The sequence below is a fragment of the Mytilus edulis genome, chromosome 11, assembly GCF_963676685.1.
Source record: "Mytilus edulis chromosome 11, xbMytEdul2.2, whole genome shotgun sequence".
In the NCBI taxonomy this organism is placed as follows: domain Eukaryota; kingdom Metazoa; phylum Mollusca; class Bivalvia; order Mytilida; family Mytilidae; genus Mytilus; species Mytilus edulis.
Genome location: NC_092354.1, coordinates 19,328,381 through 19,355,116, shown reverse-complemented (window position 1 = coordinate 19,355,116; position 26,736 = coordinate 19,328,381). Strand labels below are relative to the sequence as shown.

The 26,736-nt window shown below is 33.1% G+C and overlaps 2 protein-coding genes across 4 annotated transcripts; one reads left to right on the top strand and one right to left on the bottom strand.

The window, feature by feature from the left end:
* Positions 1 to 4,176: 4,176 nt before the first annotated feature.
* LOC139495277 (zinc finger protein 596-like) lies at positions 4,177 to 16,904 on the bottom strand. 3 transcript variants are annotated; one of them, XM_071283571.1, is made up of 2 exons: positions 16,823 to 16,904; positions 4,177 to 6,988 (listed from the first exon to the last, which is right to left on the bottom strand). In XM_071283571.1, the coding sequence occupies exon 2, from the start codon at positions 6,931 to 6,933 to the stop codon at positions 5,098 to 5,100; it is 1,836 nt and encodes a 611-aa protein (XP_071139672.1). In that variant the 5' UTR covers positions 6,934 to 6,988; positions 16,823 to 16,904; the 3' UTR covers positions 4,177 to 5,097. The 3 variants fall into 3 exon arrangements, with proteins under 3 accessions (XP_071139672.1, XP_071139670.1, XP_071139673.1); XM_071283569.1 differs by having other exon boundaries at positions 16,819 to 16,902; XM_071283572.1 differs by having other exon boundaries at positions 16,872 to 16,890.
* Positions 16,905 to 20,343: 3,439 nt separating this feature from the next.
* On the top strand, positions 20,344 to 21,876 carry LOC139494064 (uncharacterized). The gene has a single exon (XM_071282233.1). It carries the CDS (start codon positions 20,344 to 20,346, stop codon positions 21,874 to 21,876), a length of 1,533 nt encoding a protein of 510 aa, XP_071138334.1.
* The last annotated feature ends 4,860 nt before the right edge of the window (positions 21,877 to 26,736 follow it).

Here is a 26,736-nt window from a genome sequence, read left to right as displayed (position 1 = left end):
TGAAAATGAGGTCAAGGTCAAATAGAACATGCAAAACTGACATATACATCCTAAATTATTTGCATACACCAAATACAATTGACCAGTTGTATATAGTGTTAAAAAAAACAGAACAAAACAGAGAAAAAAACTTTAACCACAGAATCATAAAAATGTGGTCAAGGTCAGATAACACCTGCCAGAGGGACACAGTACTAGTATTAAAAAATAGATAAAATCACAAAAACGTTTTAAAAACAGTGAACCATGAAAATAAGGTCAAAGTCAGATGACACCAGTCAGTTGGACATTTAGATCTACAAGCATTCTATGCACCAAATATAGCAGACCTATTGATTATAGTATCTGAGATATTGACCGAACCATGAAAACTTAACCTTGTTCACTGATCAATGAATTGAGGTCGAGACCCAAGTCAAGAGAAAACTGTCTGGCCGGCATGAGGACATTGCAATATACGCACATACCAAATACATTTATTATATTACCAGATTACTCATATTAAGAGAGAGGTAAATATTTGACTTTTTTTCAAGTCGTCATTGAACCATGAAATGAGGTCAATGACAATTAGACAGACGGAAATTCATAATATAAGGCATATATTTACAAAGTATGAATTAAGTATCCAGGTCTTATACCTCCTGAAATATTATATATAAGCTTATATATATAGAAGTTAGACAACGCTGCCACCCCCGACACACGATCACTATCCCTATGAAAACAAGAGTGTATACACTGAAATGTCTCCCCTTCTTTACTAATCATTGATATTATGTTGATAGTCCTAAATATAAAGCTTTATTACAACTGTCACATAAACTTATTAACATTAACCAAGATAACTAAACAAAGAACAATGAACCATGAAAATGACGTCAAGGCCGGTCTGATTAACCATGCCAGGCAGACATGTACAGTTAACAATTCTTCCATACAACAAATATAGTTGACCTATTGCTTAAAGTTGAAGAAAAATAGACCAAAACACAACCAGATGCTCCGCAGGGCGTAGCTTTATACGACCGCAGAGGTTGAACCCTGAACTGTTAGGGCAAGTATGGACACAACATTCAAGCTGGATTCAGCTCTAAATTTGGATTGTGATTAAATAGTTGACACAGCATAGGTTTCTGACACAGAATGAATGTGTTCTAATGAACTTAAAATTTTTGTTTCTCTTAGAGCAATTCACTATGCTGTTGAATATTAATCCTCTCAAAAAAATGTTTGAAGAAATTTTCTTTTTTATTTATGAAATTTCAAATGAGAAAAATTGAACCCAATTTTTTTAATCACATCCCCCTTTCCCTTATTCCAAAACTAATCTCAATTAAAATTTCTAATGGAGTTTGCAACAATAACTACTCATTTAAATACATCATAAAATATTAAGATGTAAAAAAACTGCTTGTTATCACTGAATGGTAAAGATTATTTTAATTTATCAGTTGGTAGTAAAAAGTGAATATACATTGTATATTGTATATTACAAAGATTTAAGTTGATTCTGGACAAAGAAAGATAACTCTAATTAAAAAAAAAATTGATATTTCACAATATTGTGCAATTAGATATTTCTTGCCATTGCGCAATACTGTGCAATTGAAAAGACTTGCTATTGCACAATACTTAATATAATAATTTTAGATCCTGATTTGGACCAACTTGAAAACTGGGCCCATAATAAAAAATCTAAGTACATTTTTGGATTCAGCATATCAAAGAACTTCAAGATTTCAATTTTTGTTAAAATCAGACTAAGTTTAATTTTGGACCCTTTGGACTTTAGTGTAGACCAATTTGAAAACAGGACCAAAAATGAAGAATCTACATACACAGTTAGATTTGGTATATCAAAGAACCCCATTTATTCAATTTTTGATGAAATCAAACAAAGTTTAATTTTGGACCCCGATTTGGACCAACTTGAAAACTGGGCCAATAATCAAGAATCTAAGTACATTTTTAGATTCAGCATATCAAAGAACCTAACTGATTCATTTTTTGTCAAAATCAAACTAAGTTTAATTTTGGACCCTTTGGACCTTAATGTAGACCAATTTGAAAACGGGACCAAAAGTTAAGAATCTACATACACAGTCATGACAGTTAGATTCAGCATATCAAAGAACCCCAATTATTCAATTTTGATGAAATCAAACAAAAGTTTAATTTTGGACCCTTTGGGCCCCTTATTATGTTGGGACCAAAACTCCCAAAATCAAACCCAACCTTTCTTTTATGGTCATAAACCTTGTGTTTAAATTTCATAGATTTCTATTTACTTATACTAACGTTATGGTGCGAAAACCAAGAAAAATGCTTATTTGGGTCCCTTATTGGCCCCTAATTCCTAAACTGTTGGGACCTAAACTCCCAAAATCAATACCAACCTTCCTTTTGTAGTCATTAACATTGTGTTTAAATTTCATTGATTTCTATTTACTTAAACTAATGTTATTGTGCGAAAACCAAGAATAATGCTTATTTGGGCCCTTTTTTGGCCCCTAATTCCTAAACTGTTGAGACCAAAACTCCCAAAATCAATCCCAACCGTTCTTTTGTGGTCATAAACCTTGTGTCAAAATTTCATAGATTTCTATTAACTTAAACTAAAGTTATAGTGCGAAAACCAAGAAAATGTTTATTTGGGCCCTTTTTGGCCCCTAATTCCTAAAATGTTGGGACCAAAACTCCCAAAATCAATACCAACCTTCCTTTTGTGGTCATAAACCTTGTGTTAAAATTTCATAGATTTCCATTCACTTTTACTAAAGTTAGAGTGCGAAAACTAAAAGTATTCGGACGCCGGACGACGACGACGACGACGCCGACGACGACGACGACGACGACGCCGACGCCAACGTGATAGCAATATACGACGAAAATTTTTTCAAAATTTGCGGTCGTATAAAAACTTAACACTTAGCTATCAACCGTGAAAATGAGGTCAAGGTCAAATAAAACCTGCGTGACTGATATATAGATAATAAAATATTTCCATACACTAAATTTAGTTGACCTATGGCATATAGTATTAGATAAAAAGACCAAAACACAAAAACTTAACTTTGACCACTGAACCATGAAAATGAGGTCAAGGTCAGATGACATCTGCCCGCTAAACATGTACACTTGCAATCATTCCATACAACAAATATAGTAGACCTATTGCATAAAGTACGAGAAAAACAGACAAAAAACACAAAAACTAATTAAAACTATTTTCACTGAACCATGAAAATGAGGTCAAGGTCAGATGACACCTGCCAGTTGGACATGTACACCTTACAGTCCTTTTATACACCGAATATTCTAGACCTATTGCTTATAGTATCTGAGATATGGACTTGACCACCAAAACTTAACCTTGTTCACTGATCTATGAAATAAAGTTGAGGTCAAGTGAAAACTGTCTGACGGACATGAGGACCTTGCAAGGTACGTACATACCAAATATAGTTATCCTTTTACTAAAATAAGAGAGAATTCAACATTACAAAAAATCAGAGTTTTTTTTCAAGTGGTCACTGAACCATGAAAATGAGGTCAAGGACATGGGACATGTGACTGATGGAAACTTCGTAACATGAGGCATTAAATCTATATACAAAGAATGAAGCATCCGGGTCTTCCACCTTTTAAAATATAGAGTTTTTAAGAAGTTAGCTAACGCCGCCGGATCACTATCCCTTTGTTGAGCTTTCTGCAACAAAAGTTGTAGGCTCGACAAAAATCAGGTGAAAACTCATCAGGTTGATTCAAATAGATAGAAATAAATCTAACAAAAACAGAGTAGACATGGCCCGGTACAAATTGAAAAACACACTAAGTACAGATCTGAAAGTACTCACAGTCACTGACAGCTAGTTCAAAGCCAATAACAACTAATATTGGCAGTTAGTTTTCTCGTTTGAATTGTTTTACATTGTAATTTCGGGGCCTTTTATAGCTGACTATGCGATATGGGCTTAGCTCATTGTTGAAGGTCGAACAGTGACCTATAGTTGATATTTTCTGTGTCATTTTTGTCTCTGGTGGAGAGTTGTCCCATTGGCAATCATACTACACCTTCTTTTTTATAATAAAAAATCGTGAATCTGAGACTAAAATATCTATCAGAACACATCCAAGGGATTTAGTGTAAAGACGTGTAAATACATTTTAGACTGTTGTCACTCAACCCTTTATTATGTTAATCACATGTATAAACTTCAATTCTAGTATGTGTTTTAATGTGTATAGGACAAACACTTTTATCATACAACCTTTAACCATATTCATATGACACATATATATTAATTTTTATGTTTTGTATGTGTACTTATATCAGGTATATGTCATTTATGTATACAAAAAAAAACAGGTGTTACTAAACTGTTCACTATAATGATATTAATCACATATATAGATGCACTATGTTCCTGGTTGGTGTTCTTAATTGATAATTCACCACACATACACACGATACACCATGTTGGCGTACACATATATGATTTCTTCAGGTCTTTGACTAATAAATATCTTACTACACATTATGTGCATTTGAAGCTTCAACTGTTGAATGCTTATGTTCAAACACTAACTTCTTCGCCAATAATACAAGTTCACATATCTAAATGTTTTCGTTTAGGTTTTTTATTACTAAATATCTGATTACACAATCTGTGCATTTGTAACTTCGACTGTATGGACTGCAGAATATTTATGTTCAAACACACACTACTTCACAAAAAATACAAGTACACATATCTACGTGTTGTTCTTCAGGTCTTTGACTACTAAGAGAGCTACCATTTGATTTTTATGGGGGGGGGGGGGGGGGGGGCTAGGATGAAATTTGAAAAAAATAGGCAGGACAGGAGTTCTGAGTAAAAAAAAGGCAGATTGAGACACTTTGCAAAAAAAAAAAAGGCAGGATGACAATTTATGAAAAAAAGTCAGGACAAACTAATAAAAAAAAAAAGGCAGGACCGAATAGAGTGAAAAATAAAAAGGCAGGACAGAGATTACAACTAAAAAAAAATGCAGGACAAAATTTTTCATCCTAGCCCCCCACAAAAATCAAATGGTAGCTCCCTAAATATCTAACTACGAATTCTCTTCGTTTGAAGCTTCGACATGTTCAACTGTCGAATCTTTTTGATCAAACACCAGTATCATACTATGTGTTCTCATGTGAATCTGTAAGCTGTTCTTGTGACCAAATCTGTTCCCGCAGATCTCACAATTAAAAGGTTTATCACCAGTATGTGTTCTTAGATGTCTCTTTAAGTTCGGAATTTGATTGAACCGTTTTTGGCATATACCACATTCGTAAGGTTTAAAACCAGAATGTGTTCTTATGTGTCTCTTTAAGTGTGAACCGTTCCCAAACCCTTGTCCACATATCTCACATTTATGGTGTTTATCACTTGTATGCGTTTTCATGTGTTTGAGTAAACTCTGATCGCTATTACACCCTGCACCACATATATCACACGTGTAAGGTTTAACATCAGTGTGTATTTTTATGTGTGTCTTTAAGTTCTGATTCGTACTAAACCCTTTACCGCAAATTTCACATTTAAAAGGTTTATCACTAGAATGTGTTTTCGTATGTCTATGCAAGTTCGAAATACGACTGAAATCTTTTCCGCAAACACTACATTCATATGGTTTTTCACCTGTATGAATACTTGAATGTGCCTGTAAATTCACTTTTTGACGAAACGTTTTAGAACACACATCACATTTAAACGGTCTTTCACCCTCTTCTTCGTTTGTTTGTGTCTGTAAGTGCCCTTTCTGACTAAATTCTTTGCCAGTCATATCGAATTCATGATGCTTATTTCCAGCATGTGTTCTTATAAGTTCTTCTAATCTTTCATTATGTGTTCTCATTTGTTCATCTAATTTCTCAGTATCTGTTGTCATATTTTCTGTTAACTCAACAGCATATGCTCTGATCTGTTCCTCTAAGTCTGCATTATATGTTCGCATGTGTTCCTCAACATCTGTGTTATGTGTTGTCATATGTTCTTCTAACTCTGTAGAATATGTTTTTATATGTTCCTCTGATTCTGCAGTATGTGTTGTCATATACATGTATTCCTCAACCTCTGCATTTTGTGTTCTCTTATGTTCCTCTAATCTTGTATAACATTTTGTCATATTCTCCCCTGGCACTGCAGTATGTGTGGTCATATCATCCTCTGATTCTGAAGTATCTGTTGTCATGTGTTCTTCTGATTCTGCAGTATGTGACACCATATGTTCCTTTGATTCTGCATCATGTATTGTCTTATGTTCCTCCGATTCTGAAAAACATGTTGCAATATGCGTTCTCTCAAGTTCCTCAGATTCTGAAGAACATGTTGCCATATGTTCCTCTGATTCTTCTGTAGGTGGTCTCTTGTGTTCCTCTAATCTTGCAGTACATGTTGTCATATGTTCCTTTGATTCTGCAGTATGTGTTGTTATATGTTCCTCTGATTCTGAAGTATGTGTTGTCAGATGTTCCTTTGGCACTACAGCATGGGTTCTCATATTTTCCTCTGATTCTGAAGTATGTGTTGTCATATTTCCCCCTGATTCTGCAGTATGTGTTGTCAAATGTTCCTCTGATTCTGAAGTATGTTTTGTCATATGTTCCTCTGATTCTAAAGTATGTGTTGTCATACATATATGTTCCTCAGGTACTGAAGTATGTGTTTTTACATGTTCCTCTGGAACTGCATTATGGGGTCTCATATGTTTGTCTAACATTGCAGAATGCTGCTTAATATGTTCCTCCAACTTTGCTTTACTCATCATTTCTTTACAACACACTTCACATTTATAACTGCTTCCTCCATCTGGAAAACTGATTTGTTCTTGCATAAACTGACCTGAAGTCTGGTCAGGGGAGATTATTTTTGAACTTGAAGCATCTTTGCTGTTAGACATTATATTTCCTCTCCCTTTTCTTGTCTGCTGTTGCTTTCTCTAAATGTTCTTGAGTCTGATAAAGAGAAGATAATAATGAAATTAGTTATTGGCACATATAACATATGACATGTATGGTGTAGCATTCTATTGTTTTCATTGGACAAGACAATCACGTGTTTCAAAGGTTATTTTTTACGCATCTGAACTTCAGAAGCCGTGTTTCTATGTTTATGTGTATCATGGAAATAGATGTTATGAATCTATTAAATATTACTAGAACACACCCGTGATATCACGGGTCCGTGACTGAATTAAAATATATAACTATGCGCAAGCCTTATTTTAGTATTAGTATTGTCATCTGATAAAGTCATGCCGATTATAAGATACACAGTTTTTCTCTGCTTTCAAGTCTTTCTGTTTGAACCCGTCGAACTGAAACAATAATATTAATTATTTGGAAAACAAAAGGTCCTGGAATGGAGTATTTTTTAATTAACAGCATTGTCCTATATAAGTTATAAATAAAGTGGAATTCTTTGCTTCGCTGTTTTACGTCATGCCCACTAACAAATTGAAAACTGTACCTATACGCCTTATTTTTAGTCCAGATTTTTAGTATTCGTATTGTTATCTTAGAAAGTGTTACTGATTAAAATACTACAATAGGTAAAAATTTGACAATTTAGTAGTGTCAACCCTGTGGTTATGACCCGTGTATATAGCATATTAATCCTGAATACAACGTTTGGTGGTGCGCCTGTCAGATGCGGAACGTACAGATAAGGTAATAGGTAACAGGTAACTATACTATTGGTATCGGTAGCAGACTCGACCCGGAACTTCTTAATTATTGGCAATATTAATTACGTGGAAAACAAAAGAGCCTGGAGTGTTGTAATTTTTAATCTACACCTTTGTACTATATTAGTTATATATAAAGTTGAATTCTGTGATTCTTCGTTTTTACGTGATGACGGCTGACAAATTGGACCTCGTAATTTTAGTATTATAGATTTACAAATGTAATATAAAAACTAAGGTCTTTCACTCAGTCCATACATTAAATATTGACCCGTACTATCGTAGGTGGGGCATAAAATGTAAATACAAGTAAATTAAACAACTCTATTTATTACTTTATGCTTTTCTTGAATTTTTCAGGACTTCTTTGCACTAATGGAATTTTTAATTGTCTGTCCTTTGCAGATGTTTTTAGCGTGCATAATTTTGCTACTAGTACTATGATCATTTAAGTGCAAATTCATGTTTTAGTTTGTACCTCGGATTTGTTTTTTCTCTATCGATTTATGAATTTCGAACAGCTGTATACTACTGTTGCCTTTATTATTCATGAACAATGAAAATCTCATATGTCTTCAGTCAGTGGTTCAGTCAGGGGAACTCCTTGTACAAGTAAACTTTATTTACTTGAAAGAGTAAAACAAAATAACTTTTGAAAGCTAGTTATAATGTTTAAATAATCTTCCAATAATTTTCTCAAAAATTCACTTGTATTTACAACAGTTACAGTATAAGTGAATTTTTTAACAATACCACAACGATTCTAAAGTTTTAAGATGTAAAACATGCCTTGATTGATCATGATAATTTGTCCCAGGTTAGGGAGCTACCATTTGATTTTTATGGGGGAGCTAGGATGAAAAATTTTGTCCTGCATTTTTTTTAGTTGTAATCTCTGCCCTGCCTTTTTATTTTTCACTCTATTCGGTCCTGCCTTCTTTTTTTTTTTAGTTTATCCTGACTTTTTTTTTTACTAAATTGTCATCCTGACTTTTTTTTTTTGCAAGTGTCTCATCCTGCCTTTTTTTTAACTCAAAATTCCTGTCCTGCCTATTTTCAAATTTCATCCTAGCCCCCTCATAAATATCAAATGGTAGCTCCCTTACCAGTAGCTCATATTTCTTTTTATTGGAGTTCAATGTTTCATCTCATTAATTCATCAAAGAAACTAATTGGGCAAAGATCTTAAGTATTTGTACAAGGCCTTCAAAACTTCTCCTTGTGGGGCTTGTAAATGAGAAGTGTTCTGAAGATAACAAACAAATGGGATTTTCATTGTCCATGACATTACACTTAAATGATAAGTAAAGATTGACATATATATATATAAAGGACACACAATTTAAAATATATTTGAATTTAGAGCAAAGAAATCCGAAGAATTCAAGAAAAGAAGATAGGATGACTTTTTAACTTGTATAAGTTAAAAACTCTGAATGTCTATATATATAGCTAAGGGATATAACTATTAAAGCCATATTGTTTTTTACCTATATAATACTCACATGATACAAGTAAATAAAATTAACTTGTATAAATATCCTACAAATTTACTTACATTGAGTATATATCATGTATATTATATAAAATATATTAACATTATATTAATAAAAATTACTTGTACAAGCAGTATCCCTAACTATAGTACAATGTACCTTTGACCGAATATAAACCCATATCGGAAGCAGCTCAAATGTCATTTCAGACCCTGAAGACCTACATACTGTTTTCATGGTTTTCAAACAACAGAAAAAAAAAACCAAGAATGTGCCCAAAGTACACGGATGCCCCATCCACATAACCATTTTCAGAGGACCATGAAATTGGCATTAAAATTAGTAACATCATATAATAGGGAACATGTGTACTAAGTTTCAAGATGATTGGACTTCAATTTCACCAAAAACTTTAAACATTTTGTTAAACAGAAATTTTAACCTGAAGCAAGACGAACGAAGGAACAGACAAACCAATGGATGGACTTACTGACGCACAGACCAGAAAACATAATGCCCATAGATTGGGCATAAATATCAAGGTAGTGTCATTCAATCTTCAACAATAGAATTGATGAATGTCAATTTTAACAATGTACAGTTCCTCTAGTTTAATATTAGATGCACTCATGAATTGTTCTCCATCAGACAGACCAAAATATCTGGAGTCAAAAAAAACCAGTTACAATTATAATTAAGATTTATCATATTAAGTCATGAACAATTCAGTATACAATCAATCTTGGTTGTGATTTTTTTTTTTAAACCGACTCCTGATTTGTTCTTTGGGCCATAAAAAGAATATGTTTGTTAGCCTTAACCCTAACTACCCCAAAAATAGCTGCCTACTCAAAATCTGTTATTGACTTGATGTGAAAATGTCTTTTTTTTAATCAAATAAGCTTAAAGATGAAAAAAAACCATGTATGACACTTCAATTTCTCAGGTTGTCTTTATGCTTTAAATGTGGTTTTTTTTTACATTTTAATTGAATTAAGCCTTTTCAAGTATAAAAATTCATTACTGAAAAAAGTAAAATCTGAAATTTATAATAATTGAAAGGTAGCTAAAGTCTACAGATATCAACTGTTACAATTTACCAAAGTTTCATAACATTTTGTGAAAGTGTTCATGAGTGATTGTCCGAAAATCCCCCCTTTTTTATGAATAAAAATTCATAACACGGAAACATAAATCTGAAATTAATAAAAGTCCAAAGGGAGCAAATGTCAATAGATATAAACAATTCACCAAAGTTTCATTAAAGTTGATGGAAGCATTTTGAGGTTTTTTCCGAAACTGGAAAATCATTCTTTTTTAAGAATAAAACTTCATAATATGAAAATGTAAAATCTAAAATTTATAAAACTTGAAAGGGAGCATGCATACATCAATAGATATTAAAAATTCACCAAAGTTTCATCAAAGTTGATGGAAGCATTTTTGAGTTATTGTCCGAAAAACTGGAAAATCCCCTTTTTTTAAGGATATAACTTTATAACATGGAAACCATGGAAACAAAAAAACTGAAATATATAAAAATTGAAAGGGAGTTTACGGCAATAAATATAGACAATTCAATAAAGTTTCATAAAAGGTGGTGGAAGCTTTTTTAGTAATTGTCCGAAGTATGGATGACGGACGGACAACGGTTTTACCATAATAAGTCCTGTCTTAGATGGGCATATAAAAACTAGAGGCTCTAAAGAGCCTGTGTCCCTCACCTGGTGGTCTATGTGAATATTAAACAATGGACACAGATGGATTCTTGACAAAATTGTGTTTTGGTGATTGTGATGTGTTTGTACATCTTACTTTACTAAACAGTCTTGCTGCTTACAATTATCACAATTATCTATAATGAACTTGGCCCAGTAGTTTCAGTGGAAAATGTTAATAAAAATTTACAAAGTTTATGAAAATTGTTAAAAATTGACTATAAAGGGCAATAACTCCTTAGGGGGTCAATTGACCATTTCGGTCATGTTGACTTATTTGTGAATCTTACTTTGCTGAACATTATTGCTGTTTGTAGTTTATCTCTATCTTTAATAATATTCAAGATAATAACCAAAAACAGCAAAATTTCCTTAAATTACCAATTCAGGGGCAGCCACCCAACAACGGTTGTCTGATTCATCTGAAAATTTCAGGGCAGATAGATTTTGACCTGATAAACAATTTTACCCTTCATCAGATTTACTCTAAATGCTTGGTTTTTGAGTCAGAAGCCAAAAACTGCATTTTACCCCTATGTTCTATTTTTAGCCGTGGCGACCATCTTGGTGAGTTGGCCAGGTCATGCCACACATTTTATAAACTAGTTACCCCAATGATGATTGTGGCCAAGTTTGGCTCAGTAATTTCAGAGAAGAAGATTTTTGTAAAAAGTTAAGGACGACGACGAAGGACGCCGTACGATGACGCGGACGCCAAGTGATGAGAAAAGCTCATTTAGCCCTTCGGGCCAGGTGAGCTAAAAAGTAAGGGTACCGTAGGTATGTCATTTACGTAGGTATTTCTGTTTATTTTATGTTTTCTTTCACATTTGTACATTGAGTCTTTGCAGGAAGGTAGTAAGTGAGTCTCATTGGGGTCTTGCAGGATTGCCGAATTTTTAGAAATTATTGTGCCGTGAAAACTCGAAATAAAGTCTAGTGGGACATGGTGAATTACAAAAAAATGAGGATTGCTTATGTACATAGTGTAAGCGGGATACAGGAATCTGACAAAACAGTAAGCATGGTAAGCAGGATCCGGGATCAGTACCCCGCAATGAGACCTCCTTGTAATGGGGGTAGGTACCTTAGGTACTTATAATTACATGCAATGACATGAATAACGAGCAAAATTCTTGACAAATAACATTAATCATTAATAATGGTAATTTTAGATGCATCACGATAAAATGTACACTTTCTTTAAGACAATAAAAAGATCAACTGATTTTAACCAATCACATTATGTTATTTTTTTCACCAAATAACATTGGTAATGATAATTAATTTGCCGTTTCAGAATCTAATGCATCCTGGGTTATATTTTCAAAAGCGTACACCAAAGTGTTTTGATTGGTTTAAAACTTCATAAACAATGGAAATTCAACCAATGATGTAACGTTATTTTCACTTTGGGGTACGAACAATGAAATTACCCATGATGCTTTAGATTCTGAAATGGCCAATTCAGACATGTTAGACCTTTGACCAAAAACAATAAGGATGCATTACAGTTAAATTAAACCAATTTGACGTTAATGGTAGCCAAAAATTACCATTATGCCTGACGTTATAAGGCATTACTACCCTTTGCATGCGCGTAGCTACGTTTACATCAAAACACCCGGGCGTACACTTGAATTTTGAAAATAAAACAAATAATCGACTTAGTATAAGAAAAACTGGTCAAAAGCTGATCTGAAGCCTTGTGCTTCTTTTTTCAATGCAGTCTTCGCGATGAACTGTAAAATCTACAGGACCAGAGCTCAATTTTTGAAAATTTTTAGTTACATTCTGTTGGCCTGTATCTGATTTTTACAGGCCGAGACCAATTTTACAAGCCTGGGCTGCCTGGGCTGCCACTCAACGTGAAGACTGCAATGGATTGTAATTTTGATAAAAAGGGACTAAATTTACTCAAATAGATCATTTAATATATTTGTTTGAATCTTTTGTAAAAGTCTGAATCTACTATGAAATCTATGTACTTTTCTTATATTTAAAGCAATTCACTATCTGCTCAGATTCTATATGCTGTTTGTATTTTTGTCGAGCCTGTGATTTATGTCCCAAAAGCGAGACAAAGCGGCGTCAATATTTAGGTTCGAATGTGGATAAGGTCTTTTGAATGACTCTCTGTGAAATTTTACGAAAGTTGGACAGAAACTGTTTATGATCAAAAGAGTATTCAGAGCAATATAATAATGCAAGTATATCTTTAACATGTTTAATTTTCCCGCATTTTAAGAACAAAATGTTTTTCTTCCTGCAATTTGCAATTAATAAGTGGTCGCAGTTTGGGCTTACATTTTGTTATTTCTCAATAAAATTAGCTACTTGTCAAACCTTCCTCAAATTTTATGAAAACGCTGAAGAAGCTTTTTCTATGACCTATAGATACATGAGATACATGTATGTCAGTATGTCTAAAGCTACCGGTAAAATTTGAAAGCATTTGTTTTCGTTCATTTTTCTGTTCTTTTCTGATAGACAGATAGCCGGTGTCATATGGTATTTTGAACCCCCAAAAAAGTGAACCCGGGGTCAAAATACCATGTGGTAAAATGACCCCGGGGTCATTATACTGCATGGTATTTTGACCCCGGGGTCATTTTTCACATATATGGTATTTTGAACCCCCCTGCGGTATATTGAACCCCCCTGTTTTTGATAAATAGTATTGCAGATAATCTAATTTACAATTAATTGGCTATCATATTTTTTACTTTGAGGTTTTAGGTAGGGGGTTCAATATACCACAGGGGGGTCAAAATACCATGGCTACATGTATGTAAAATTTTAAAAATATCTTTTCCAGCATGTTAAATACATAAAAACTCCTTATTGAACTATTATTACTATGTAAAGGAGTAAGGATAGCTAGAATTTTTGAAATTTAAGGTCTATAGTAGGGGTTCAATATACCGCAGGGGGTCAAAATACCATGGCTTAGTAAAATTTTCAAAATATCTTTTCCAGCATGTTTAATACATACAAACTACTTATTGGATTATTATTACAATGTTAAAAGTTAGAAAAGCTTGAATTGTCTATAGCAGGGGGTTCAATATACCTCAGGGGGTTCAATATACCACAGGCATGACAGGGGGTCAAAATACCATGGCTAAGTAAAAATTTCAAAATATCTTTTCAAGCATTTTAATACATACAAACTACTTATTGGAGTATAATAACTATGTGAAGGAGTTAGGATAGCTAAAATTTTTGAAATTGAAGGTCTATATATAGTAGGGGGTTCAATATACCGCAGGGGGGTCAAAATACATGAAATACCATGGCTAAGTAAAATTTTCAAAACATCTTTTCCAGCATGTTTAGTACATAAAAACTACTTATTGGAGTATTATTACAATGTTAAAAGTTAGAAAAGCTTGAATTTTTGAAATTCAAGGTCTATAGCAGGGGGTTCAATATACCACAGGAGGGTCAAAATACCATGGCTAAGTAAAATTTTCAAAATATCTTTTCCAGCAAGTTTAATACATACAAACTACTTATTGGTGTATTCTTACTACATAAAAGAGTTAGAATTGCCGGATTTTTTTTAATTAAAGGTCTAGAGTAGGGGGTTCAATATACCGCAGGCGAATCATTACGGTATCTCATTCTCGATAGCTGTCGGGGACTTCGTCCCTTTCGAACCCACTTCCAGGAGCTGCTTTAACATTGAGCGGTTGGCACCCTTCATATCCCTCGCCAAGGTTCGGGCGTACACGTAAAAATAACCCAGCTACGCCACTGCTTTGACAGTCCATATCATATGACATCTTGAAGGGCTAATTTAATGTTTTGATGCGACACCTTCCCTATAAATGTCATAGTTATTTGGACTACCCTCCTATACACCTTACTATTATTTGTCGACTTTTACCTGATTACTGGACATGTATCACAAAGTCAAAGATTCATGAATGGTGTGTCCAGAAATGTAAATAATAGGAAGGGAGGGGTGCTCTGGACAGTGATTCCTATCTACTATAAAGTGTAAAGCCTAGCTTGTCCTCTGGGAAATTTAATCATGTAGTATAATACTAACACTATAACCTGACGGTACCCAAATTGCACCTATTTTGACAGTTTTTTTCAACTAAGTTTTTTTATGATAAAGACAAAAATTTCCATTTTGTGTTTATTTTGTAGCCGTATCCTTCTTTATTATAAAGGTACACCAATTTGGTTTTCAATCCATAAGGAATCATAGAAAAATTGGTCTGAACTTACCTCCAAACCATCCCAGATTCTGTAATGAGGAGTACCCAAATTGCATCCATTCTTAAATTCGCATCGTCAAAAGTCGGATAACAGAGCTTTTGTTTATTTTTTAAAATATTTTGAACAATTGGATATTTGTCCATGCTTACTCTTCATTTTTTAAAGGGGCACTAGCTGTCAAATTCATTGTAACCGATTTGACTCAAATTCTCATATTTGGTTTATAACAATGTAAAACATTTATCCAAACTATCAAAAGTCTAAAATAAACAGTTTACAGAGCATGGGGTAGATAATATATAGGTTCGTTTCGTGTGTATTTTAGTCCAGACGCTATCTAATTAACTATCGATTTGACCTCAGATGACCATATAAGCGATGTAAACAAAAATAAAGATACGAATAGATTAAACCAACACGTGCAATTGCATTTTTATAGGTCTGTTTGATTTTATTTTATAGATTAAAAATAGATGTTTCTCATTGTTTTTAATCATATAAGAATGATTTTATGTGCATCGAATTAGTAATCAAATGATTTACCGTAGTTTCACTTTCATTGTTGACATTCTTTTTCTTTAAATAACCAGTACACGTACAATGCATGCGTTGTCAATCTCTAGCTAGGGGTTAACTTGAAGTTCACATGAATACCGGTTAGAATGATGATGACGTTTTCACTTGCAAGTGAATCAGTCAAAAATTATGTTTAATCGCTTATTTCAACAAAATTAAAGGAAATTGATTGCTAAAAGCAAATTATTATTTCATTATTCCAATTTGATTAATGATTGATCTAAAAAAAATCATACTTTATTTTTTTATATATATTGTAGCTAGTGCCCCTTTAAGAAATGGATACTTGAAACGTATTGTATTTGTTAATTTTAAAAAGATGACGTTTTGATGACGTCGCATGGCGACGTTTCAGTACATTTTGCTTTTTCAGTAAACACTTCATCTGTTAATAAATATTGTGAACGTTTTGTAAATATGTTTACCTATGTTGAAAGACGTGCATAGTATCAAATCAGAAAAATACCATTTTTTTAGTCTCTAGGAAATCTAGCTGCGGAACCGTAGCTCTTAGGTCCTTATGTTATTTTTTGACTTTTTGCGGATGGTCCGCAAAATCAAAAAAAAAATAAAAAAGGACCATACGAGTTACGGTTCCGCAGCTATAGGAAATCTTGTTAGATTTTCGCTGCTATTTTTGATAAATAGGTGCAATTTGGGTACTCGGTGCAATTTGGGTACCGTTACATTATAATAATAGTGACTGTCCAGCCTGTCCTCTAATTATAATTTATCAAGAAATTATAATAAGAATAATGATAACAGAGACATATTATCTTTTCACTGTAATTCTGATCACTGTTATTCAGTTATTATTTTTTATGCATTATAACTAGACTGTGTCATCAACTAGAACTTTTCATTTTAATTATAACGAGAAATAATTTGGCATTTGATGAGAACGTGTAAAAAAAATAAAGAGCTTCGCTTTTCGTAGTTTGCAGGGGAGATAATTTGGATTTCCAATAAATTTTCCATTGTTACACAGTCAGTACTTTGTTTGGTATGTAGATAACAGATATTTTGCAATTCTTTTCATACAAAATATACAATTTTTATGCAATACAAATACCTACCTACCCGGTTACTATACATGAGCATAAAAATATTGTAATTCTAATTTGTACACCTTGTCATTCAGCAAATCAAAGGCCGATAACCACGAACATATAAATTAATATATGGAGCGCCGGTTACACATAAAAGAGTTGACCAATGCCCTGGCTTAGAGAAAAAACGCAATCACTATGTTTTATTTATAATGTTACATCAAAATTTAAAACTTTTCATTGTTTTTTTTCAATGATATAAAAGAGTCAGTTAATGTTCTAAAAAAAAGTTTGATTAATATATATATATATGTTTAAATGGTAAACGGACAGAAAGTCACAGGACAAAAAGTCACAGGACATAAAGTCACAAATTTGGTAGGATAAAAAGTCACAGGACAAAAAGTCACAAATAATCTGTTGACATTTATTTGAATATATAAGAAAAATATCTTGAAATATTTACTTTTTAATACATATATTCATATTTTAATAAGTGTAGGAAATGTGTCATTATACTTGAAAAATTAAGATTTATTTAATTTTAATCATGCAAAGGGTATATTTCTTGGCACAATGAAGCCATTGAAGTGCAAAGCCACGGTGACATTTTGTTTTTTTAACAATTATTTGACCATCTTTAATATTTTTATGATAAAGTTTGTTTACAATGTTGGTTTATATGCAATAGTTATAAAAAAATACAAAAATATTTTTGTGGAAATAAGTGTTTTTTATTCAAAGAAAATATTCAGAAAAAATTAATTGTGACTTTTTGTCATGTGACTTCTTGTCCGTGATTTTTTGTCTGTGACTTTTTGTCCTGTGACTTTCTGTCCTACATTCGTCTAAATATACTTTTTCACTTTTTTGATCTTTTGGGAAATGTTGTTTGTGCTGTCTTTAGACCCTTCTACAACGAAATTTGTTTTACATGCACACGTATAAAAATTGCGGTTTTTATCCAACGTAATCATGGGTTTGAACGTAGTTTTCAATTTAGACTTGTATATATATGTTACAGTGAATTTGTATAATCAGTGATTATGTAGAATCCCTGAAATTTTCAGGGATTATGTAGAATAACTGGCCAGTTTAGGGATTATATATAATCACTAAAATTTTCAGGGATTATGTATAATCACTAGAAAAAACATCAGGGATTATACATAATAACTGAAATGAAGAAATAGTCTATTTATAAAGAAAATGAATAAAAGTCAATTAATTTATGCTATAAAATCATATTAAAACAGCATTACACTGTATACACATAAATTGTAAAATGTGAAGAACAAAATATCAAAATGATAACCCCAATTTTAAAAATGTTAGGCACAATATATTAAAATGTTAAACACAATATTTTAAAATAAAATGCTTCATATCTGTTTTTCCACAATATCTATATTTACAAAAAACAACTTTCCTTTACATATTGAATCAGATATTATGATCCGTCCAAGAGAAATAAAGTGTTCAGTAAAAACATCTGCAGGTACCCCCAAAAAAGGGAATTAGCAATTAACCTCAAACTGGTCCGGGCAAGATACCATGTCTTTTTTTTTTGCCAGGCGATATTCTTGTTCAGACTTTTGGTGAACAATTACCATTATATTTTTTTTGGATTCCCTTTCCTTTTTTACCCTGTGGAATTGCTTCCGCTAAAATTTTGTTCTAATTGTCAATCCTTAAATTTTCTATACATTTAGATGTGTAAGTTCTCTCTGTTTGAATTTCTTGTTCATTTGAACAAGAACAAAAAAAAAAAAAAAACAAAAAACAGATGTTCATAATCTTCTTCACCATTTGTTTTACATGTACCACAAATAACATGCTCCTTGGATTTACAAATAGAACATGAATATTTATTTAACGCTGGCTTTTAATAAACAAACACTACAAGTCAAGTTATCCGCGCTAAAAAGAGGGAATCTTTAGTTAATATTATTAATTTTGAAGTCTTCAACTTTATCTCGAAAACCCTGTGTTGGTTATATCTTTAAGATCATCCTCTGTGTTTAAAAGCACAATTATTTCATTTGGCAAGGAATATGAAAGTAAAAAATCATAATTTGTCTCTATTTTTTTTATCAAACAAAGGATCCTTAAATTATTCATATTCCCTGAAATTATATTAGGGAATTTGTGGAATAATAGGTAAAGTTTTCAGTGATTATGTAAAATCACTGGTCATTTTCAGGGATTATATATAATTACAAATGATTTTAGTGATTCTACATATTCCCTGAAAAATCAGGGATTCTACATAATCCCTGATTATACAAATTCACTGTAACATATATACTTTCCAAAAGACAAAAAAAAGTGAAAAAGTATATTTAAACAAAACGCATTTGATTAACAGGTCGAACAACTGATGTTCTTTAACCCTGCTGACTGCCATTGGCGATTGCCAAATAAAATTGATCACAAGATGTAACAAAATGGATCTTAATATAAATTTAATACTAAACAGAATTTTTTTTTAACTTGTAGCCACGATTTTATGCCACAAACATACGGTGTCAATATTTTTTTTGTACACCAGATCCGGATTTCGACAATAAATGTCTCTTTAGTGATGTTAGGGATCGAAACGGTATTTGGAAGGCCATATAAAAAGTACCCTAATTTTTAGATAGACACTTAAATGTTAAGAGTCAATATAAGATGAACGGATCATATAAACCGGAGGGAAAATATGATACAAGCCCAAACGAAAAAATATAAACGAGTCTAAATTGAAAACTACGTTCAAACCTATGATTGCGTTGGATAAAAACCGCAATTTTTATATGATCCGTTCACCCCCTCCTACTCCCCCTCCCATTACATGTAGTTACGACTCTATATATGTGAAAATGCTGTTTTTGTTTGATTGTTTCCGTTTTCTACCTCAACCAATTAATGTTATGAAACTTATTATAATTAATATAGTACATGTATGTGTTATTTTGATTGGATAACATTAAACGCCTGTGCATCATACTAAAACTCACATTCATATCCCAATGAAGTTTATGATGACACGTCACTAAAAAAGAGCACAGGTTATTTAAAGAAATAATTGATAAAAATGAATTTTTCATGAGCATAGCAAAAAAATGTAATTATAAGTATTGAGCTAAGGCTCCGTGTTGAAGGCCGTACTTTAACCTATAATGGTTTACTTTTTAAATTGTTATTTGTATGGAGAGTTGTCTCATTGGCACTCACACCACATCTTCCTATATCTATTGAATGCTTCTTTTAATTATTTCATACTAGGATTGTAAAAGCGTTGACCGTGCGCATATTTCCGCGCTTCGTACAAAATGTACTTTGGTCAACGCTTTAAAACACCCCCAATGAATTTATAAAAGAAGCAATTAATTCTTAACACAATGCTTATTAAGGTCATTTTGAAATCAAACATATAAAATTTTCTTGACCCCCCCCCCCCCCCCCCCCCCCCCCGATGAAAATTTCAGAGGCTGCCCAAAAGAAACCTTCATTTCAAAACTAATCCAAACAACCAGTAGTGATACACATAAACTTGAAGAATTAAGAATGCGTTTCTTTTCGGAAGTTAGAGATCGGGAAAATTTTCCATACAAGACAGCAACTTTGAAAAAGCGATATGGAGCACGTTCAAAAAATAGGGACACATTATTACAAAAATTAGCCAAAGATTGCTTTATTTTGTATGTTGCATTGAATGACAACTGTAACGACGAATTGCTAGAAACTATTAATATTCCAAAATCGCAAGGACCAAGGCAATCACAAAACTGTAGATCATCTGATAACGGACAAGATGTAGGAACAGACAGTTCCAACGACTTGTTCCTCAAAGAAGGCTTAGCACGGTTGGATCGCGATATAATGACGATGAAAGGTGAAAACGCACAAGATATCGATAATATTGATAAAAGGATACGAGATATGATTAAAGAAAATGAAACGTTAAAAGATGTCGTGAAGAAACAATCAGATAAAATATACCGACTTCAAAATTCGATTGACAAATCTGACTCTGCTTTAGTTGAATTCATGGCCGAAATAAGATGCGAAATCAAAACTCTTACAGATGAAAACAATCAGACTAAGCAAAATAGTCAAAACTTGATTGAGGTCAAAAAGGATATTTCAGAAATCGACACAGTAATAAGTTCTCTTGCAACCGAAACAGGAAATAACTCAACCAAGATACAGTCAGTAAAAGAAGATATTAATGCGTTGAAAATCTTCGAAAAGTCTGTAGATTCTAGGATAACAAGGCTGGAAGACTCGAAATTTAGCGGAGTAGATGCTTTACGTGCTAACTTAAAATTAGTGAGAAAAGATATATATGATTTGAGTGACGAAATAGACACAGTTAAATCAGACATCAAAGTGAACAACAGCAGTATCTCAGATTTACACAAAAGTGGTGACATTAAGAAGACAAAAACAAAAACAAAGAACTATCCAAAGTCCCCGAAAATAAGTACAGACAGCGACATTGATCTCATTTCTTTCGTGAGTCCAAAACGTCTGTCAAAATTTCAAATGGCAGACCTAACAGATAAAGACCAAGAAAAGTCGACAACTGAACATCAGTATGATGGAACAAAAGATATAGTTACTGATAATTCTACAAATATAGACACAGTCATCGATGATAGTAGTATGTCAGAATTCAGTTCATTTGAAATGTCCAAGACTATAGAAAATCATGGGAAAAAGCAAACACAGACTCAATCCTCAACAGAACACATTGAAGTTGTTATATCGAGTGATCAAAACATGGTTTCGTTAAACAATTTTAGGGGAGTATCGGATAAACGAGTCGAACGTTTGTATGTCGGAGGAATTAGGAAAGACTGCACCGAAAGTGACATGCGAGACTTCCTACTTGAAAACAATATCAAGTTCACCTATATTCGATTTTTCACCAAAGGATTATATAGTAACTCTGCTCAACTAAATGTTCGACACTCAGAAAAAGAAAGAGTGTATGATTCTAACTTTTGGCCAAACGGCATTTTTTTCAAACGTTGGTTATCCCGTCGTCAGCTACAAGAAAGAAACAGCTATAAGAATGAAAAATATGGCAATTAACAAATTAATATATCTAGTAATCATCTATATCTTATGTGACACTTTAATGAACATGTCCAGCAAACTAACATTTATGTCATGGAATTGTAGAGGGATTATGTCAAGTGTCCCATATTTGGTGGAGTGCTTGAAAAACCACGATGTTGATATATGTGCTTTACAGGAACATTGGTTGCGTAGACACTGTGTAAATGTACTCGAAAGTATTGATTCGACTTATTCATCTGTAAATCCAAAATGTGTTGATGATAGCTACCCTGAAGCGTTTAAAATTCGCATGGAAGGGGGTGTGACTTTTATTGTTAAATCTTCAATTGTCAAATATGTTGAAAGTATTGATATAGAGGACACGCGTATTACAGGAATAGAAATTCACACCATTCACTCCGAGAATATATATTGCTTCTGCGTATACTTACCTGCATCGTCAAAGCCATTCGAACATTTTAGAAATTACGTTGAGCGACTGTACGACACATACATGATATACTCTCAGCTAGGTATAGTCATCATTCTTGGAGATATAAACGCCAAAGTAATTGGTCCGAGATCATTTAATTCCGTTAGAGATAAACGATCAGTAACATTTGCGAAATTTTTGGACGAATTGCGTCTCGTTTCCTTACATTTACAACCCTTTGGTGAAGGAAATACATTTACATTCCAGTCTTATGAAAGTGGTCCATCTACTGCTATAGACCATATTTTGATATCAAAGGATAATATCAGTCTGATTGATTCTGCAAGAGTGTTAGACGATCATTCGTTTAATGTTTCGGATCATCATCCAATTATAGCCAAGCTAATATTAGACAATACAGTAAATGCAGACACGGAAACTATAATACAACAATCCAAGGTATCATGGAACAAGGCTAGAGAAAAGAACAATTTGGAAGACTTCTCTTTTGCAACTTCACAGCATCTTTGGGGCGTGGAGATACCGAGTTTAGGATGTTCTAATTGTGATATAGAGTGTTATTACTCGAACATCGTTGATGCAATACAACAAGCTGAAACAGAAACTTTACCACACAAAACTTTCGTAAAATACCTTAAACCATACTGGACTCATCAAGTAAATGCGCTGCATGAAAATATGGCTTCAAAACGCCAACAATGGATTTCTTGTAATAGGCCAAGAGGTGAACACGTCATATTTCAAGAATACAAATCAGCCAAAAGAAACTTCCGACGGGAATTACGAAATGCATATCAAAAGCATATGCAAGAAACATATAATTCACTCGAAAAGGATTTCGATATAGATCAAAAACGTCTCTGGTCATTTCTGAACAAAAATAAAAAGTCTAAAAGCTGCTTATCAAGACTAATTGTAAATGGGAGACAATGTTCGACCCAGGATGATATCTTAGATGGATGGGCAGAGCACTTCGAGTCAATCTTCAAACAAAATACTGAATCAGAACCGGTTAGTGACAAGGAACGGGTGATAACCAAGACTGTTGAGGTTGCTAACAAAGATTTCAGAGGAACATTTTATAACAACACTAAGCTAAATATTACAGTTAACGAAGTGGAAAAGGTATTGAAGTGCCTAAAAAATAATAAAGCGTCTGGATTAGATAACATCGAATATGAACATCTGAAATACGGCGGCAACAGTTTGAGAAATCACATGACAAAACTTTTCAACTTAGTTTGTTACAACTTTTATTCTCCAAAATCTTGGAAATCAAGTTTGATTGTTCCTTTATTTAAAGGAGGGAAAAAATGTAAAAGTGATCCAAACTCATATCGAGGAATAAGTTTAGCACCGTGTATTGGAAAAGTGTTTGATAAAATCATTGATTTAAAACTTGAATTGAAAAAAGACAACAAATGCTTTCCAAACCCACAGCAAACGGCATATCAGCAGTGTCTATCGTGTTTACATACATCATTCAATATTCATGAATCCATTTATCACCATATTGAAAGACTTGGAAAAGTTATAGTTGTTTTACTTGATTCAACAAAAGCATTTGACACTGTTTGGCACAACGGATTGTTGTACAAACTGCTTGAATATGGAGTAACTGGAAAATTATGGTTGCTTATGGCTAATATGTACTCGGACGCTAAAAGTGCAGTTCTTTACAACGGACAAATCTCACGTTTCTTCCCAGTTTACCGTGGTGTTCGCCAAGGGAGCAGCTTATCATCTAAATTGTATTTGTTATATATTAATGACTTGTTAGAAGAGCTTTCCGATTGTAGACGTGGCATACTCGTAACGGACATTCATATTTCATCACCAGTTCAAGCAGATGATATCGCTTTGATCAGTACTAACTGTTGTAACATGCAGACAATGGTTACAATTTGCGAAAATTATAGCATTGATTGGAAATTTAAGTTTAATCCACTAAAAAGCATTCAACTTAATTTTTCCAAATCAAAACAACATACGGATATTCTACTGTACAACAGCAGCATACAATTGGAAATTTCCGCTAGGCATGTAGGAGTCCTATTGAACAGTAATCTTAATTCTATGGACAGAACACTTCAAGCCTGCAGAACATTAAGATCTTCAGCATTAGGGTTGATCAAATCAGGTTTACATCCTTCTGTTATCAGTATTGACACTTGTAACCGTATAGTTCGTCAGGTATGTTTCACGAAAGCTTTTTTCGGATGTGAATTGTGGACCGAAATTACCAACACCGAGATTTTATTACTAGAACGTGCACAACGGTATGTGTGTAAATCTATACAGGGATTACCAAGGCAAACTAGATCTGATATGGTAACTGCGTTGATTGGATGGAAGTCCGCCGAGTCATACATAGATGAACGGAAATTATTATTTCTTGGAAAGTTAATATTAATGAAAGACTCAATGCTTCCAAAGCAGATATTTCTTACCCGAGCTATGGAATTTAAATATAACTGTGTTAAACACCAGCTTGGATTTATTCCTGATATACATAGAATTTTGGTCAATTATAGATTGTCAGACTTTGATACTTACCTGAGTACAGGTCATTTCCCAACTTACATTCAATGGAAGAAAACAGTTAAAGTTGCCGTCCAAGAAACCGAGGAATCATTGTGGCGTTTCAGGACACAAATAGACAAAGATTTTAAATTCTTCAGTCGTATACATACACTTTCAAAAGGTCTTCATCCTGCTTGGACTTTTAGCCGAAAACATCCATTACTTATAGAACAGTGCCGTTTTATTGTCAATCTGTGTACCTTAACCCGTCCATATGAAGAACCGTTTTTTCTGTGTGACAAGTGCGGAAGGTTTTTCGGTGATATAACTATTCACATTGTACTCTCTTGTGAAACTTTCCAGTCAAAAAGGGACAAGTTTTGGTGTGATTTAATAGATATAGGTCCAATCGAATTCAGTGCCTATCTACATAGTTTAACTGACGAAGACTTTTTAGCATGCATCTTATCATGTCATACAGACTTTGATCTAAACGAAGATGAACGGACTATGTTTCAAAAGGCCTGCATCACAAACATATACTGGATGTGTGCGACTTGAATTGGATGAATAGAACAATTTCTACATATTAGACAATTAGTTGTGTAAAAGATTCTACTGTGTGAACATTGGTACTTTCTTAGGCTGATAAACATTTAATTTTATTCTCTTGTTACGCATTCTTCACGTTTATATAATTGTGTAAAGGTTAATTTTGATATATTGTTTGTAAATATACTGTCCTATCTTCCAACTTTACTTTAACTATCGATCTAACTAATGCTCTTCATTATTGGAGGAAATAAAGATATATATAACAGGTCGAACAACTAATGTTCTTTAACCCTGCTGACTGCCATTGGCGATTGCCAAATAAAATTGATCACAAGATGTAACAAAATGGATCTTAATATAAATTTAATACTAAACAGAATTTTTTTTTAACTTGTAGCCACGATTTTATGCCACAAACATACGGTGTCAATATTTTTTTTGTACACCAGATCCGGATTTCGACAATAAATGTCTCTTTAGTGATGTTAGGGATCGAAACGGTATTTGGAAGGCCATATAAAAAGTACCCTAATTTTTAGATAGACACTTAAATGTTAAGAGTCAATATAAGATGAACGGATCATATAAACCGGAGGGAAAATATGATACAAGCCCAAATGAAAAAATATAAACGAGTCTAAATTGAAAACTACGTTCAAACCTATGATTGCGTTGGATAAAAACCGCAATTTTTATATGATCCGTTCACCCCCTCCTACTCCCCCTCCCATTACATGTAGTTACGACTCTATATATGTGAAAATGCTGTTTTTGTTTGATTGTTTCCGTTTTCTACCTCAACCAATTAATGTTATGAAACTTATTATAATTAATATAGTACATGTATGTGTTATTTTGATTGGATAACATTAAACGCCTGTGCATCATACTAAAACTCACATTCATATCCCAATGAAGTTTATGATGACACGTCACTAAAAAAGAGCACAGGTTATTTAAAGAAATAATTGATAAAAATGAATTTTTCATGAGCATAGCAAAAAAATGTAATTATAAGTATTGAGCTAAGGCTCCGTGTTGAAGGCCGTACTTTAACCTATAATGGTTTACTTTTTAAATTGTTATTTGTATGGAGAGTTGTCTCATTGGCACTCACACCACATCTTCCTATATCTATTGAATGCTTCTTTTAATTATTTCATACTAGGATTGTAAAAGCGTTGACCGTGCGCATATTTCCGCGCTTCGTACAAAATGTACTTTGGTCAACGCTTTAAAACACCCCCAATGAATTTATAAAAGAAGCAATTAATTCTTAACACAATGCTTATTAAGGTCAATTTTGCTGGTCATTTTGAAATCAAACATATAAAATTTTCTTGACCCCCCCCCCCCCCCCC

What these genes read in the sequence shown, in the direction of transcription:
- LOC139494064 (XM_071282233.1), top strand. Translation starts at nt 20,344, where the DNA reads ATGCGTTTCTTTTCGGAAGTTAGAGATCGGGAAAATTTTCCATACAAG.
- LOC139495277 (XM_071283571.1), bottom strand. Translation starts at nt 6,933, where the DNA reads ATGTCTAACAGCAAAGATGCTTCAAGTTCAAAAATAATCTCCCCTGAC.